This window comes from Polyodon spathula, chromosome 18 (assembly GCF_017654505.1).
Source record: "Polyodon spathula isolate WHYD16114869_AA chromosome 18, ASM1765450v1, whole genome shotgun sequence".
Taxonomy (NCBI): domain Eukaryota; kingdom Metazoa; phylum Chordata; class Actinopteri; order Acipenseriformes; family Polyodontidae; genus Polyodon; species Polyodon spathula.
The window spans coordinates 28,996,888-29,009,140 of NC_054551.1; the positions used below are offsets into that span (position 1 = coordinate 28,996,888).

The 12,253-nt window shown below is 39.2% G+C and overlaps 1 protein-coding gene across 1 annotated transcript in view; it reads left to right on the forward strand.

Moving 5' to 3' along the window:
* The window catches only part of LOC121294085 (ERI1 exoribonuclease 3-like), a 66,052-nt gene extending 57,253 nt beyond the window's left edge, over window positions 1–8,799 (forward strand). Inside the window, exon 8 of the mRNA XM_041217639.1 lies at window positions 8,595–8,799. Within this exon, the coding sequence (XP_041073573.1) occupies window positions 8,595–8,683 (89 nt within the window). The 3' untranslated portion in view covers window positions 8,684–8,799. The remainder of the gene's footprint in view (window positions 1–8,594) is intronic.
* Window positions 8,800–12,253: the final 3,454 nt, after the last annotated feature.

Genomic DNA, 12,253 nt, shown 5'->3' on the forward strand with positions numbered 1-12,253 from the left:
AGTGTCACTGCTCTCGCTACTAAAAAAAAAAAACAAAAAAAAAAAAAAAACACGAATAAAACCAGAGCTAAGCAGTAACCTGCTCTTAATAGCTTGTAAAGCCAGAAAGGATTGTGTGTTCCCCTTTAAGAACTTGATGCATTGTTCAGCACTATCCTGTGGAAAAAAATGAAACTGTTTTTAAAAGGCAACATTTGGTATTCTGTGCACACCCTTAACAACAACCAGCCAGACTACAAATGAGCTAGTGACCTGGAAGGGAAAGGTATTCGATCCAATTGCCAACACCCTGAGCTCCCCTCCCTGACCCCCAGGGTGTCCACAGCATGTTCACAGTAAATAAAAAACTCTTTGCACTAGGAATCTGTTTAGTCACATGTAATGAGCCAGAAAGCTTGACCTGGCCTTAATCCTCACCACCTAGCCAGTGGTGAGGCTAGCACTGACATGGAGTAGTCAATAATACATTTTGTTTTCATGAGGAAATTATCTGTAAGTAGCGTTAACGCAATTCTGGATAATAATGTAACTTACTCTTCATATTGCGCCCAAGTATTGTCACTTCCTATAGATCGGCCAGTCCCTGCGTCCCAGGTTGTGTGAAACATTAAATAAAGAGCACCCCTGAGGAGGCTGGGTGTGCTGCTGGATTAATGGGCTGCCAAGGGCTGCCCCGGGCCTTTTGCCTGCTCATGGGAGGAAGGGGAAGAAAGCAGCAAGCTAGCGCTGAAAAGCAGCACCCTCTGCTGCAAGCTTTTTAAAAATATTGCCGAGGATCTTTTGCTGTGGTTGATGAAGCCTAGTGTTTCCATCCGGGCAAGGGAGAAAATGTAACCTATTCCCTTAAGAGCCTTTCTGTAGTTGTGATGACATTTTACCACCTGGTGGCACTGTTTGCATAGCTAAAATCCCAAACATAGAAACTGCAGTTTTGGACACAAGCCAGATTCAAACCACAGGGAGAATGCTAGTGTCCCAGCTAGACATTTCCACTTTGCCACCCAAACTCAATATGCAGGTATTTTTATACAGAATAGAAACCTCTGAAATTGGAACATTATACACAATATTAATACACAGACAGGACATTTAAGGACTGAGTGTAGTTTAGAGTTTTCTTTTAAAAGAAGAGATAGAGAGAAATATTTTTATTAGAGAAGATGTTTTAGAAGGAGATAGTGTCGCTGAAGACTTAAAAGCCAAAATAAGCGTAAGCCCATATTCTTTACAAACTGCTGTCACTCGTGTTCACGTTATAATACCGCTGATCCTGTAAGGCAAAGCGACAGCTGGGGTATGAAGAACAGTTAAACACCCTGAACTAAATGAAATTTCCTTTTCAAATTTAAAAATATAAAAAGTGATGGGGGTGAAAATAGGAGAGGAGAGAAAATACGACAATGTGAGAAAGAGAGAGAGGAACGTGTTTTTTGTGGTTATTCCTTCTGTCCGACATACACAGTGAACACAAATATTATTCATTAACAGTAATCTGCCATTTTAACACTGATATATGGCCCCCAGGCGCCCAGCCGCTGGTTCATGTCCTCAGCTATAAAACACAGGGACAGTTTAAATATGGACCTGCTGGGCTGGGGCCTGGCAGTGATCTGTCTTCCCCTCCCTCCCCCTGCTTCCCCCAGAGCGCAGGTGCCACGCCACGCTCCGCAAATGAACACATTTGTAGCGGCCCTACTGCTTTGATGGCTCTATGATTCCTGACGGGTCGATAGAAAGCAGCCTGATCTGCCAGGAGTGTGTCAGCGAGGAGATAATGGAACATCTCCCTGTATGGAAAAGAACCACAGAGCAGAGCTCTGCCTGACTGGGTGCCTATATATATATATAAAATATATTAGTTGAGTTTCTGTATTGTACCTGTCAGTTGTTCTTTAGCTTGGTGAATTGTTTGTTGAATATTGTATTATCTAGTGGTTGTGTGGATTTCTAAACTGTAACTGAATGAACTGTTGTCTTTCTGAAAATTGAATGAGCAGAACCTTTTTAATCCTCACAGGCGGAGGATCGTAGTGAGGTCCTCATACTGGAGGTCTCACTTTGACAGTAATGCCAACATGCCTTGTTTATTCTTAAGTCCTGTAACCTCAGAGTATCCCTTAAATCCGAAGCTGGTAATTATTACCACAGCGATAAGCAATTTTCTAGGGGTATGAGGATTGATGGCACAGTCCGACCACATTGCAGCCTCGTTTTAATATGAGGGTTCTGTTTCATACAGAGAAAATCCATAGTTCTTCATAAGGTAGTTTGTTCTCATTAGAGCCCTATTGAATATAAAGTAACATGTTTGTGTTGGACACCGGTGTAATCTGATAACCTAGCCATGTATATGAAAATCAATCTACTTAACATGTCAACTTGACAAGAAAAATGTGCATAGAAAACACATCAGCTTTTCAGGACAGCCTCTCTCTGAGTAAAGACAAGACGACCCTCCCAGCTCTACCAGGGTATGGGAGGCGCCTCAATAATTATCCATGAACAGAATCTCCCAGCACCTCTGCATGCTATTGCAATGTTCATTTATTCAAGAGAGTTGACACTGAATGTATTGGTGACTTTCAAGACATCTAGATCTTACTGCACACAGGCCAAATAAAATGATGTTCTTTTAGTGTGGTCTGTCCAGTTCATTTTTTATTTTGCATGCCAGCGAAGAGCTTTTCACCGCATTCATAACATTCATGCCTTCATTTGATTTGGTTCATTGATCAGTTTGCAGGGTTTAAAATTGTACCAAAAAGACAAGTAGAAGATGGCAGGTCAGCAAAGTTCACAATTATCCAAATTATATGTATTTTTAAATGGCTAAATGCTATTGATTTGACTCATCTGATTGTATTGTTTGTAAGGAGGGATTTGTGGTTTATTTTTCTATTTAATACACACCCAAACCTAAGGGAACGTTTTCAAACACTCTTTATATTAAGTGCAAGTTATTTGAGTAGTGCCCAATGCCTATCATCTTTCTTTCAAAGAAGTTTTATTTTTGTGATGGTATAGTATACTGTGTCTTGATAAAGAAAATGAAAAGTTCCCCTGAAAAATGTCAGTGTAACCATTTTATATTACTGTAATGAGGGCAGATCACAAATAACTTGCTGGGGCACTCTGTGTTAGCACAGTCAGCTGTACAGTAAGTCTGTTTAATTCACCTGGCTGTGTGTTTAGTTGTTTTTACTGGGTCTTTCTGTTATTCATGTCTTTCTGTAAATACCACTCGACTATACTAAAATGCCCAAAACATTATTTTAAAAAACTGGGATCCGGTCTCTCTGTTCATCTCTTTTCCCAGTATAACAGCAATCAAGGAGAAAGGTTTCTCCGTCGTGATTTGGATTGTGGTCTCCAGCACTAGCCACCTGCAGCAATCCAGCACTGCATTGTCACTGCCTAAAACCCCACTCTCAATGAGCATGCTGTTCCTTGGCAACAATCAGGTTACAGTTCAAGGTGTTGTGGCTCCAAATGTAAAAGCTGTGGGGAAGCCAGTAACCGCACATGTGTTTCTCTCCTACCTGAAATGGAGGACTGGGTACACAAAACACCCCCCGCTGTGTGTTAGCTCAGAACTGAAGGAGCTGCTGCCGCCTGTATAAAGCTGCTCTCTGACGAGGTGCAGACAGCTTGATTTAGTGGGCCTCCGTTGTTAATGGTCCCCTAAACAGAGATCGCATGATGCCTTAAAAAAAAAAAAAAAAAAAAAAGGAGCTGTTAGGTCTTTGAAATGTATGAAATCTATGTTTCTAATATCCCACGAGCAAAGCCAGCCTGTATCAGCGTTATTAAATCAATAGGGGATGATTACATTGAAAAATCAATGCCAGGCTGTAGTTGCATATTAAGAAGTTATTTTCTGTATTGATAATGATAATACGCGTGTTTACATTTCAGATGAATAAAATCAATGTTATAAAGTGAGTTATGACAACAGCCCCTGACCAGACATCTTTATGGAGCACGTTTAATAGGATTGTTGATGCTTTGCAGGGATTTCTTCCATTTATCTAGAGTACTGGGTAGGTCTGTGTGTTTCTGCAGCTCTTGGGCACTGCCTGCCTATTGCTTGCGTTCAGACAGAAGAGCCTTTCACAAGCTGCCTCAACTTTTCAATGAGACTTTAAATGCTTTGGTTGAAAGGTTAGAGACAGAGCTTTCCCAGTGAGGTCACTGGCTTCCATAATTAACACTCTAATGCATGCATAGGTTTTATAGGGAAATGAACTGCATTAGAAGATAAATGCCGCAAATTATACTTTTAACAGTTTTTATCAATCAAATGGGTAACATTTCTCAAGTAGTTTTTTTTATACAAAACCGACCATTGTCCTATGTTTACCAGCTTGAATCTTTTTTTTGCAACCACTTTTTGGTGGGTCGCTGACATGCTGTTTGGGAATCTATGGAGTTATATAGGAGGCTGTGTGGTCCAGTGGTTAAAGAAATGGGCTTGTAACCAGTGGTTCAAATCCCAGCTCAGCCGCTGACTCGTTGTGTGACCCTGAGCAAGTCACTTAACCTCCTTGTGCTCTGTCTTTCAGGTGAGACGTTGTTGTAAGTGACTCTGCAGCTGATGCATAGTTCACACACCCTAGTCTCGTATCTTGTAAAGCGCATTGTGATGGTGGGCCACTATGAAAGGCTCTATATAAAAATAAAGATTGTTACATATGTATCTCTTTAATACTGTTCATAATAATACAGTTAATGTGTTAATACGAGTTGTGGTATCGTTCCCTCTTCAGACGTGTGACTTCGAAAGTTGGGAGCAGGCTGCCTGCTGGCTATAGTAGCGTACTATTGTCTGTTTTTTATGATAAATTATATATTATAGATCCAATCAATGAGTAAGTACCTGATTTATTTATTTTCTGGTAAAACTTGAAATTGTAACTGACCTTTTTAGAAAGTTGTAGTTTTTTATATTGCATTGTGAGTATGTCATAGTGATTTTGACAAGATTTGTTGTTGTATATTTTAATGGTTATATATATATATATATATATATATATAAAGGATGATGTGTGCTGTTTATTTTTTGGAATTGAAGAAATTACTATTAAATAAAACCGATTCCTTGCAGTATGGAAGTGGCAGCTGCAGTAGCCACAATTAGTATCAGACGTCATCCTCTTCCTGTGTGTGCTTGCAAAGTTTCAGTAGACTTTCTAATAAGAAAACATACCATTGCAAGGGGTACGGGCTTCGGGGAGCATGTTTCAATCCATCGACAGTTATTGGGGACATCGTCCTTTAGCTAAAATGTACAGAAATGACTTCCCTCTCGTACCTGCTTGGGGGTGGTTGGAGCCGGTTCCCAGGGACACAGGCTCTCGGAATTCCACAAATCTCCCCGCACAGCGCCAGTGGGTTCCAGGCCACTCGGAAAGCTTTAAGTTTAATTAAAAATTTTTCCTTCTAGGTGGCCTATTTTTTTCAGCCAGGAAAGACAGTTTGAAAACAATCCTGATTACCGGCTAGGAAATAAAAAGCAGAATGATCTTTAGAAGAACAGGGAGTAGCAGAGATGGGCTTGTTTTCATGTGGAAATGAGCCCCGGTGCACTATTCTTCTTCATTAAGTTATTATAGCAGCGCTGCTACAGAGGACCAGCACTCGAGTGATTCATTCTGCCTGCAGAGGACCAGGGTGGCCTTGTGGCTGTTTAATCGGAATAGGAGCTGTGGACTCAATAGAGACTTACACAAAACTAAATTACTGTACTGAACAGCCCAGGACAGAGACAAAACAAATGCAAAGATTGTAAAGCGGAAGATCAGATTAAAATGAAGTACACCTAAGTAGAAAGCCATATAACAAACTATTAATATCTTTAATTTGGTTTACTTTTTAACTTTTTTTCTTGGGTCTATATTTGTGGTGTTTCTTTTTGTGCACATGGAACAGCTTTAGCTTTGTAAATAAAATTAAGCTGAACAACTGACAATAATAATTGCTTATTTTAGGTGTCATTTAATAGTTTAATTCAGGCACAATAAGATATTTGCTATTTAGAACTATTAATGGCGTGCGATCAATAATTTATAACAGTGGCTAGTTCACATTACTCGTGCTTTATTAATGATTAATGCACTGTGTAATGTTTATATATAAATCTTACAAGTCTCGGGGTTCCAAATCTAAATTCTTTCCCATAAATTGATGGTTGGCTCCTGCAAAGAAAAGCATGTCAAAGACACAAGTCAGCCTTGCAGATTCCAGTAGGAAATGTGAATAGAAATGTGTTCATTTTGAAATGACTCTGTTCATAAACATTACATATACAGGGTTAAGAAGACAGTTGTATTTATTCAGTTAAAGAAAGTAATATAATAGTTTAGATAATGGAGGCTACCTACTGTAATAGAGTAGTTGTGGAGAGTACAGCTCAACACCTTTGAGTACAATATAAATTGACTGTTTTAAGCAGGGAACCTTTCAGTTGTATGTGCATAAATGCAAGAGGGACCTTTAGGAAATAAAAGGAAATGTGCAGCTCTATAAACAAAAAGGAACTATTGGGTTGAAAAAAAGCTGACAGTTGTACCAATAAAATACACTGTTTGCTTGACAATTCCCTGCCTTTTAACTGTAATTCCAAAGGAGCCGTTAGTCATTAGTTGTACTGTTAATATAACAATTTAAGCTGTAATATTAACATTTTCCTAGTAGTCATTTTTGTCTCCTTTTTTAAACCATGAAATGTAAATGTGGAACACCCATGGGGTAAATAGCAGACATACTAGTTTCTCAGGTCTGAACACTGATTTCAGGTTGTTTGGAATACAAGAAGCCATTGCAAATATTAGTAACATTTTAAATAATGGCCGCACTTTTATATGGCTATGGAATAGGATAGAAATAACATCTGAATATCTGTGTTAAATATATTATGTATAGGATGTACAGTACATGTGTGTATATGTGTGTGAGTTAGGTAACTTTTAAGTAAGTTCCATTAAAAGAAATGAAGTTCTGACTGCAGCTGTTTCACTGGAATTCATTTAGAGTTACCACCAAAAAACGATCAGATTAGGAATGGACAACTGGACATTTCAGTACCAGGGCTCAGAGTGAAGTGCCGTCTGAGGGAAGAGTAAAAGAGAGAGTTCCACAGCGCACGCAGCAAGCATGTCTCCCGCTACCCCCAGCTGAGATTGAACTAAGGAGGAATCCATACTATTTAGCAGAAAGATTGAAAAGCCCCTCTGTATCACTTAGTACCTGTCTCCTTCTACCTCCCAGCAGAGACATCCTCTGTCTTAACTTTATCTCCGTTCGATCAAGCATCCGCTCCAGCAACCCGCATCCGTCGCCGGGCATCTCCCGGACAGTGAAATATGGCCACAATTAGCCCGGCTACAGTTCAATTATGATAAACAGCATTCACACCCTTTAAACCATGATTAAAAGGCCTCCCTCCCCTACCTTTGATAGAGAGAACTAATTTCACATTATTATCGCCACCTCTTGATTATAAAACGCTCTCCCATGTTTTCCCCTGTTTTTTTCTTTATACAGTAGCTGCAGATAGATGTTGGGGCATCTTTATCATTTACACATCAGTAGCAATGCAATGCTCCCCTGGCCAGCCCATTTATTTTGACTTTCCTTTTTTTTTTATTAATACCTAAGCAGTGATTTTTTTTTTTTTTTTAATCTTGCCTGCATGCAGCCCCCCTCATCTCACTTCTCAAATGAAAACCCTAAAAGTGTGGTACAGAGTCCACCCCAAAAAACTACATATGGGCAAAGTCACCCTTATAGTAACAGGTTGATAAATGGGTGTGCCGTAATGAAATGGAGACATCAAGGAGCATGAAAAGAAAGGGGGGGGGGGGTAGTAATCCGACAAGAACGAAGCTGTCTGCAGAACAGGCGAGAAGAGAGAGAGGGATACAGAGTGAAAGTGAGAGAGGAATAAGAAGGATCGCCTTTCGCCTGTGTTCCGTCAAGGGAGAAATTACACATTTACTAAGGTTTTTTTCTTAAGACAACGGCCCTCATAGATCAAAAACATTGGATTTACGAGCCAATTTTCAACATGAAATATAGACACCAAGAATCAATTTTACCTGTTTTTTTTTTTCTTTCCTTTTACACAACAGGGCTTTTATAGTCTGCATTGTCTCTTTTCTTACAAAGGCCAATTTTCTGTCTTTTTGTTTAATTTTAGAGCCACAGCATGCTACAGCAATTGAAACACTTATTATAGGGTTGATTACTTTCATGCCTACTTCCAGTGTTTATAGAAGTATTAACCACTTTCCTAATTGTTATGTAGTTAAAGGTTTCAGTTGTGTCTTAATGTTTCAGTTGCTCAAGGAAACATGCTGCTGGAACCCTCTCCTAACAGTCTCCCTCTGCTCCACTTCCTTAAGCTAGCGAGAAAGGGTGTGACCTGAAATAAAGTTCTATGTTAATATCACAGTGATTCAGTGTCACCATCATGAAGAAACGATTTAAACAAACCTTTAAAAAGTAAAAATAGAAAAATCATGTTTGTGACTAAATTCACGACCGAAGGACACTGGGATCGGATTGTTTTCAGCCCTTCTCTTTTTTCTCGACAGACGATTGCAGGAACATCGCTAACATCATGAAGGAGATGGCCCGACGAGGCTTTGTTTTCAAGCAGACTTCACCCAGGATTGAGACCTAAAGGAATCCGGACGGAGAAGATCAGTCCATTTGCAATTATTGTTAGAATGATGGTAAAAAAAAAAAAAAAATGTGTTTCTTATTTGTATAAAAAATTGATGAAAACAAAGTAAAATTCAGGTTAAAACTAATGTCTTTTTTTTATTATTCTTTTAACTTTTTACTGCTAACTATCAGCTTTGGTGTAAAGCTGTTAGTCACATTGAAGGTACAGCATTTATGTTTTAAAAGTGATACCTCACTCAGTTGTGAGAATGAGGAGGACTTGAAAGTAGAAGCCTTGTCTTTTATATGTGTTAAAGTCTCGATTCTGGCGACCCACACTTTTCTCCCTGCCTCAAGGGGAAGACAAAACTTAATTCTGTATAAGTCTACAAAACCGGGATCACCCTTTCTACTTACCGGCTTCCTTGAAAATCTTTTACACTGACACGGCACAACACGTCAAACCCAAAACACAGAACTCTGGTTATTAAGCCCTGTTATTGGAAATGTAGTAGAAAGGAATGGTTGCGCTTGACTGACTGGATGCTGCTGTTATTCAGGATCTTGCAGCTCTTTCTTCTGCTGTGCAGGTGTTTTCATTGCGCTGTACAGGAAAGTTTATCAGTGATATGAAGACAAGGCTGTAGCCTCGAAGACAGAAGAATAAGAGAACAGATTAAGAAATAAATTGCAGTGGGTACAGTGGACTTTAAGCCCCAGAGCTAGAGGTGTGCAGAAAAGTCCAATTTGAGTTTCAGTGCCTTCGTACACATACAATATTAGCCACTTGGTGGCAATGTGTGCTATTTGAAAATAATCATATCTGAAGTGCATGAAGGTAAATAAATAGACTTATTCTAAAGAGTGGTAAAAGTATTATGGATATGGGTATTATAGGTATACAAAAAAATATCTGATTTCTTTCAGCTCTGATTTAGCATTTGGTCAACTGCTGGTGCTTTTGTTTCAGCAAAGTGTAGGTAGACAAAAATGAACCGTTAATCCTGTCACTCTTTATTTTCAGGTAAATACACATGACAAACAAGTAGAGAGAAAGGAAACAGAACATCTTAATTACAAATATAGTGACAGTCTCCTTAATTGTGGCACCCGGGTGGTCTGTCTGCCTCTGGCTGTGTAGCATGACGGTTGTGTCAGTGACCACTGGTAGCTTCAGAAATGGCCGTTTGATTTTAGTGTCCTCTTGCTTGTGCATGCATTTTTCTCAATATTTATCTCAACACTTACGGGCCCCTAATCAATAGGTATATTAGTCATTTTGGGGGAAAAACTAAATTTGACAAACCAATTATTAATCTGCCCTGTCAAGCCCAATACAGTAATTCATTTACTACAAATTGTCTTAACTTCATCCATTCATTAACTGCTGATGGGTGGCAGACTTCACAATGTCAGTGGATTTTCTCCATTATTGATGCTGGCGCTGGCAGCTAATTTAAAACCTGGCTCCTTTAGCACCGCTCTGCTCTGCGCTAATAAAATGGAGCTTGATAATCATTAAGGACCTGATGGTAAGAAAACAAGCTTTGCTATCTATATCCCTCTCACTCTTAGTCTTGCTGCCTTTTTGTTTTAAATCTTCTTCAGGGGATGATGGCTGAGGGGGGAGCATGAGCGTTTTCAGCACAAATTGGCCTGACTGTCCGTTATGAGAAATAACATGGAATAGAAAGAAATGCAATTGGTATAAAATATTTAAGAAAAAATAAATAATTTGCCTCTATTTAACAGTTTCTTAAGAAGGGGTTATTTTATTGATGGCTCAAGCAGCCAAATGCTACTAAATCTTACTTAGAGATGGCAATTGCTGCCCTATCCCAGAGACTGCTCCAAGAGGAAAATTGTTTTTTTTTGTTTAACACATTTTTTTTCAGGTCCTATATTTATTTGTTTAAGAATTATACAGGCTTGAATGAGCCACTTATTTTCATAGTATGTAAATAGGGTACATCTATGCTTAGACTTTAGTAAGATGAAGCAGTGACTGGTATGAGTTTGCATGCAAGCCACATAATTTAAGCCTGTTTATTTTGTGGGTCAACTGAGCTGTGGGACCCCATTTGGACCACTGCCGCATGAGTAAAAGGGATGTACACGATGCAGACTCGGTTCAGTTCAGTATTGTGCTGTGCTTAAACCTTATTTCATTAGGTGGAGAAGATGGCATATTTTAATAAGTAAAATTAATATATTAATAATCATATATTTTATCTTATGCTTCACTTTCAATACTTTAGTAATTCATTGTGCTATATACCAGACACTTTATGAAATCAACTATAAAGACATTTGGTGATTGTGAATTGTACTGACCACTGTGACAAGCATGGGTTGGGTCAAAGGTGAGATAGCAGAGAAGGCCTCTGCTTTGTCTTGAAGGCCTTCAGGAGACAGCCGGGTGGAAACCTGAGCCAGTATGTTGAAGGAGTGATCTTCAGGTCCCGACAGGGCACGGGGGCCTGCTGACGCATGTCATTTCACAGCTTGCTTTGGCCACAGTTTATCAGGCTTTTCCAACAGCCTGGAGGAAAGGAGGCGGCTCTGGCATAAAAGCGTCCCTTGGAATTGCCTCGATGGCGGCACAAAAAACCAACCAGGAACAATGGCTTGGAACAGCAGAACGAACAGCTGTGCTCTGCATTGTTGAAATCCTGCCCTTGAATACTTGAATGGCCTCTGCGTTGATTCTTACATACAAACCTGTGGATTTGCAATGTAAACTAAATACATACTCAAAAGCACGTCCTAAATTTTAAAATATACGTTGGTGAAAGTTTTACATGTATTCCTGACAGGTAACCATTTTTAATTTGTTTTTTTTAATTAAGCAAGGACAACATCAGTAGTACTTTGTGGATATAATTGCCGTTTTAAATGTATTACGTGAATTAAGTTGAAGGTAGGTACATATAACTTTCAATCATATTATATTACCACATGTACTGGGGGTCAAGAAGAGCTACTTCCTTGTAGTGACCCCTGGGCAACGTCTCTGACGGCAAAAAACTCTTCAACTCGAACTTACCATGTAATGCTTAAGCAAAGCAATGCTGGGCTTGGTTAGTACTTGGATGGGAGACCACCTGCGAATACTGAGTGCTGTAGGCTGCATGTTAAGCTCATACAAATATATATATATTGCACATGTACTGATGCATGGTAGTTTGAGCCATTCCAGGTTTTACTGTTGCCTTAATAAGGGTGAATCTTGGAATAGGTTAAACTGCTACCCTGTTCTGTTTTAAACTGTTACTACAATAGCGATACCTCTTCGTTATTGCTTATTATGGGTTTCTAAATCTGCAGGTACATTTTCTGGTACAAGTTTCCTAAAAAAAACTTCCAAACAAGTCCTACTGTAAACAAGTGGTGCGCTGTACCTGTACAACTCTGCCACAAGAGGGCAGTACAAACCATCCTGGCATCTTGCACCCAAATACATTAATATTAAAGTGGGAAGTATTACTTCATGCCAGATTTGTATTGGCCTATATAAAATAGAATACAAACTAAAATGATTAAAGCAAACAAGGTACTTTATTAAAATTAGTAATTTTTCATCTGG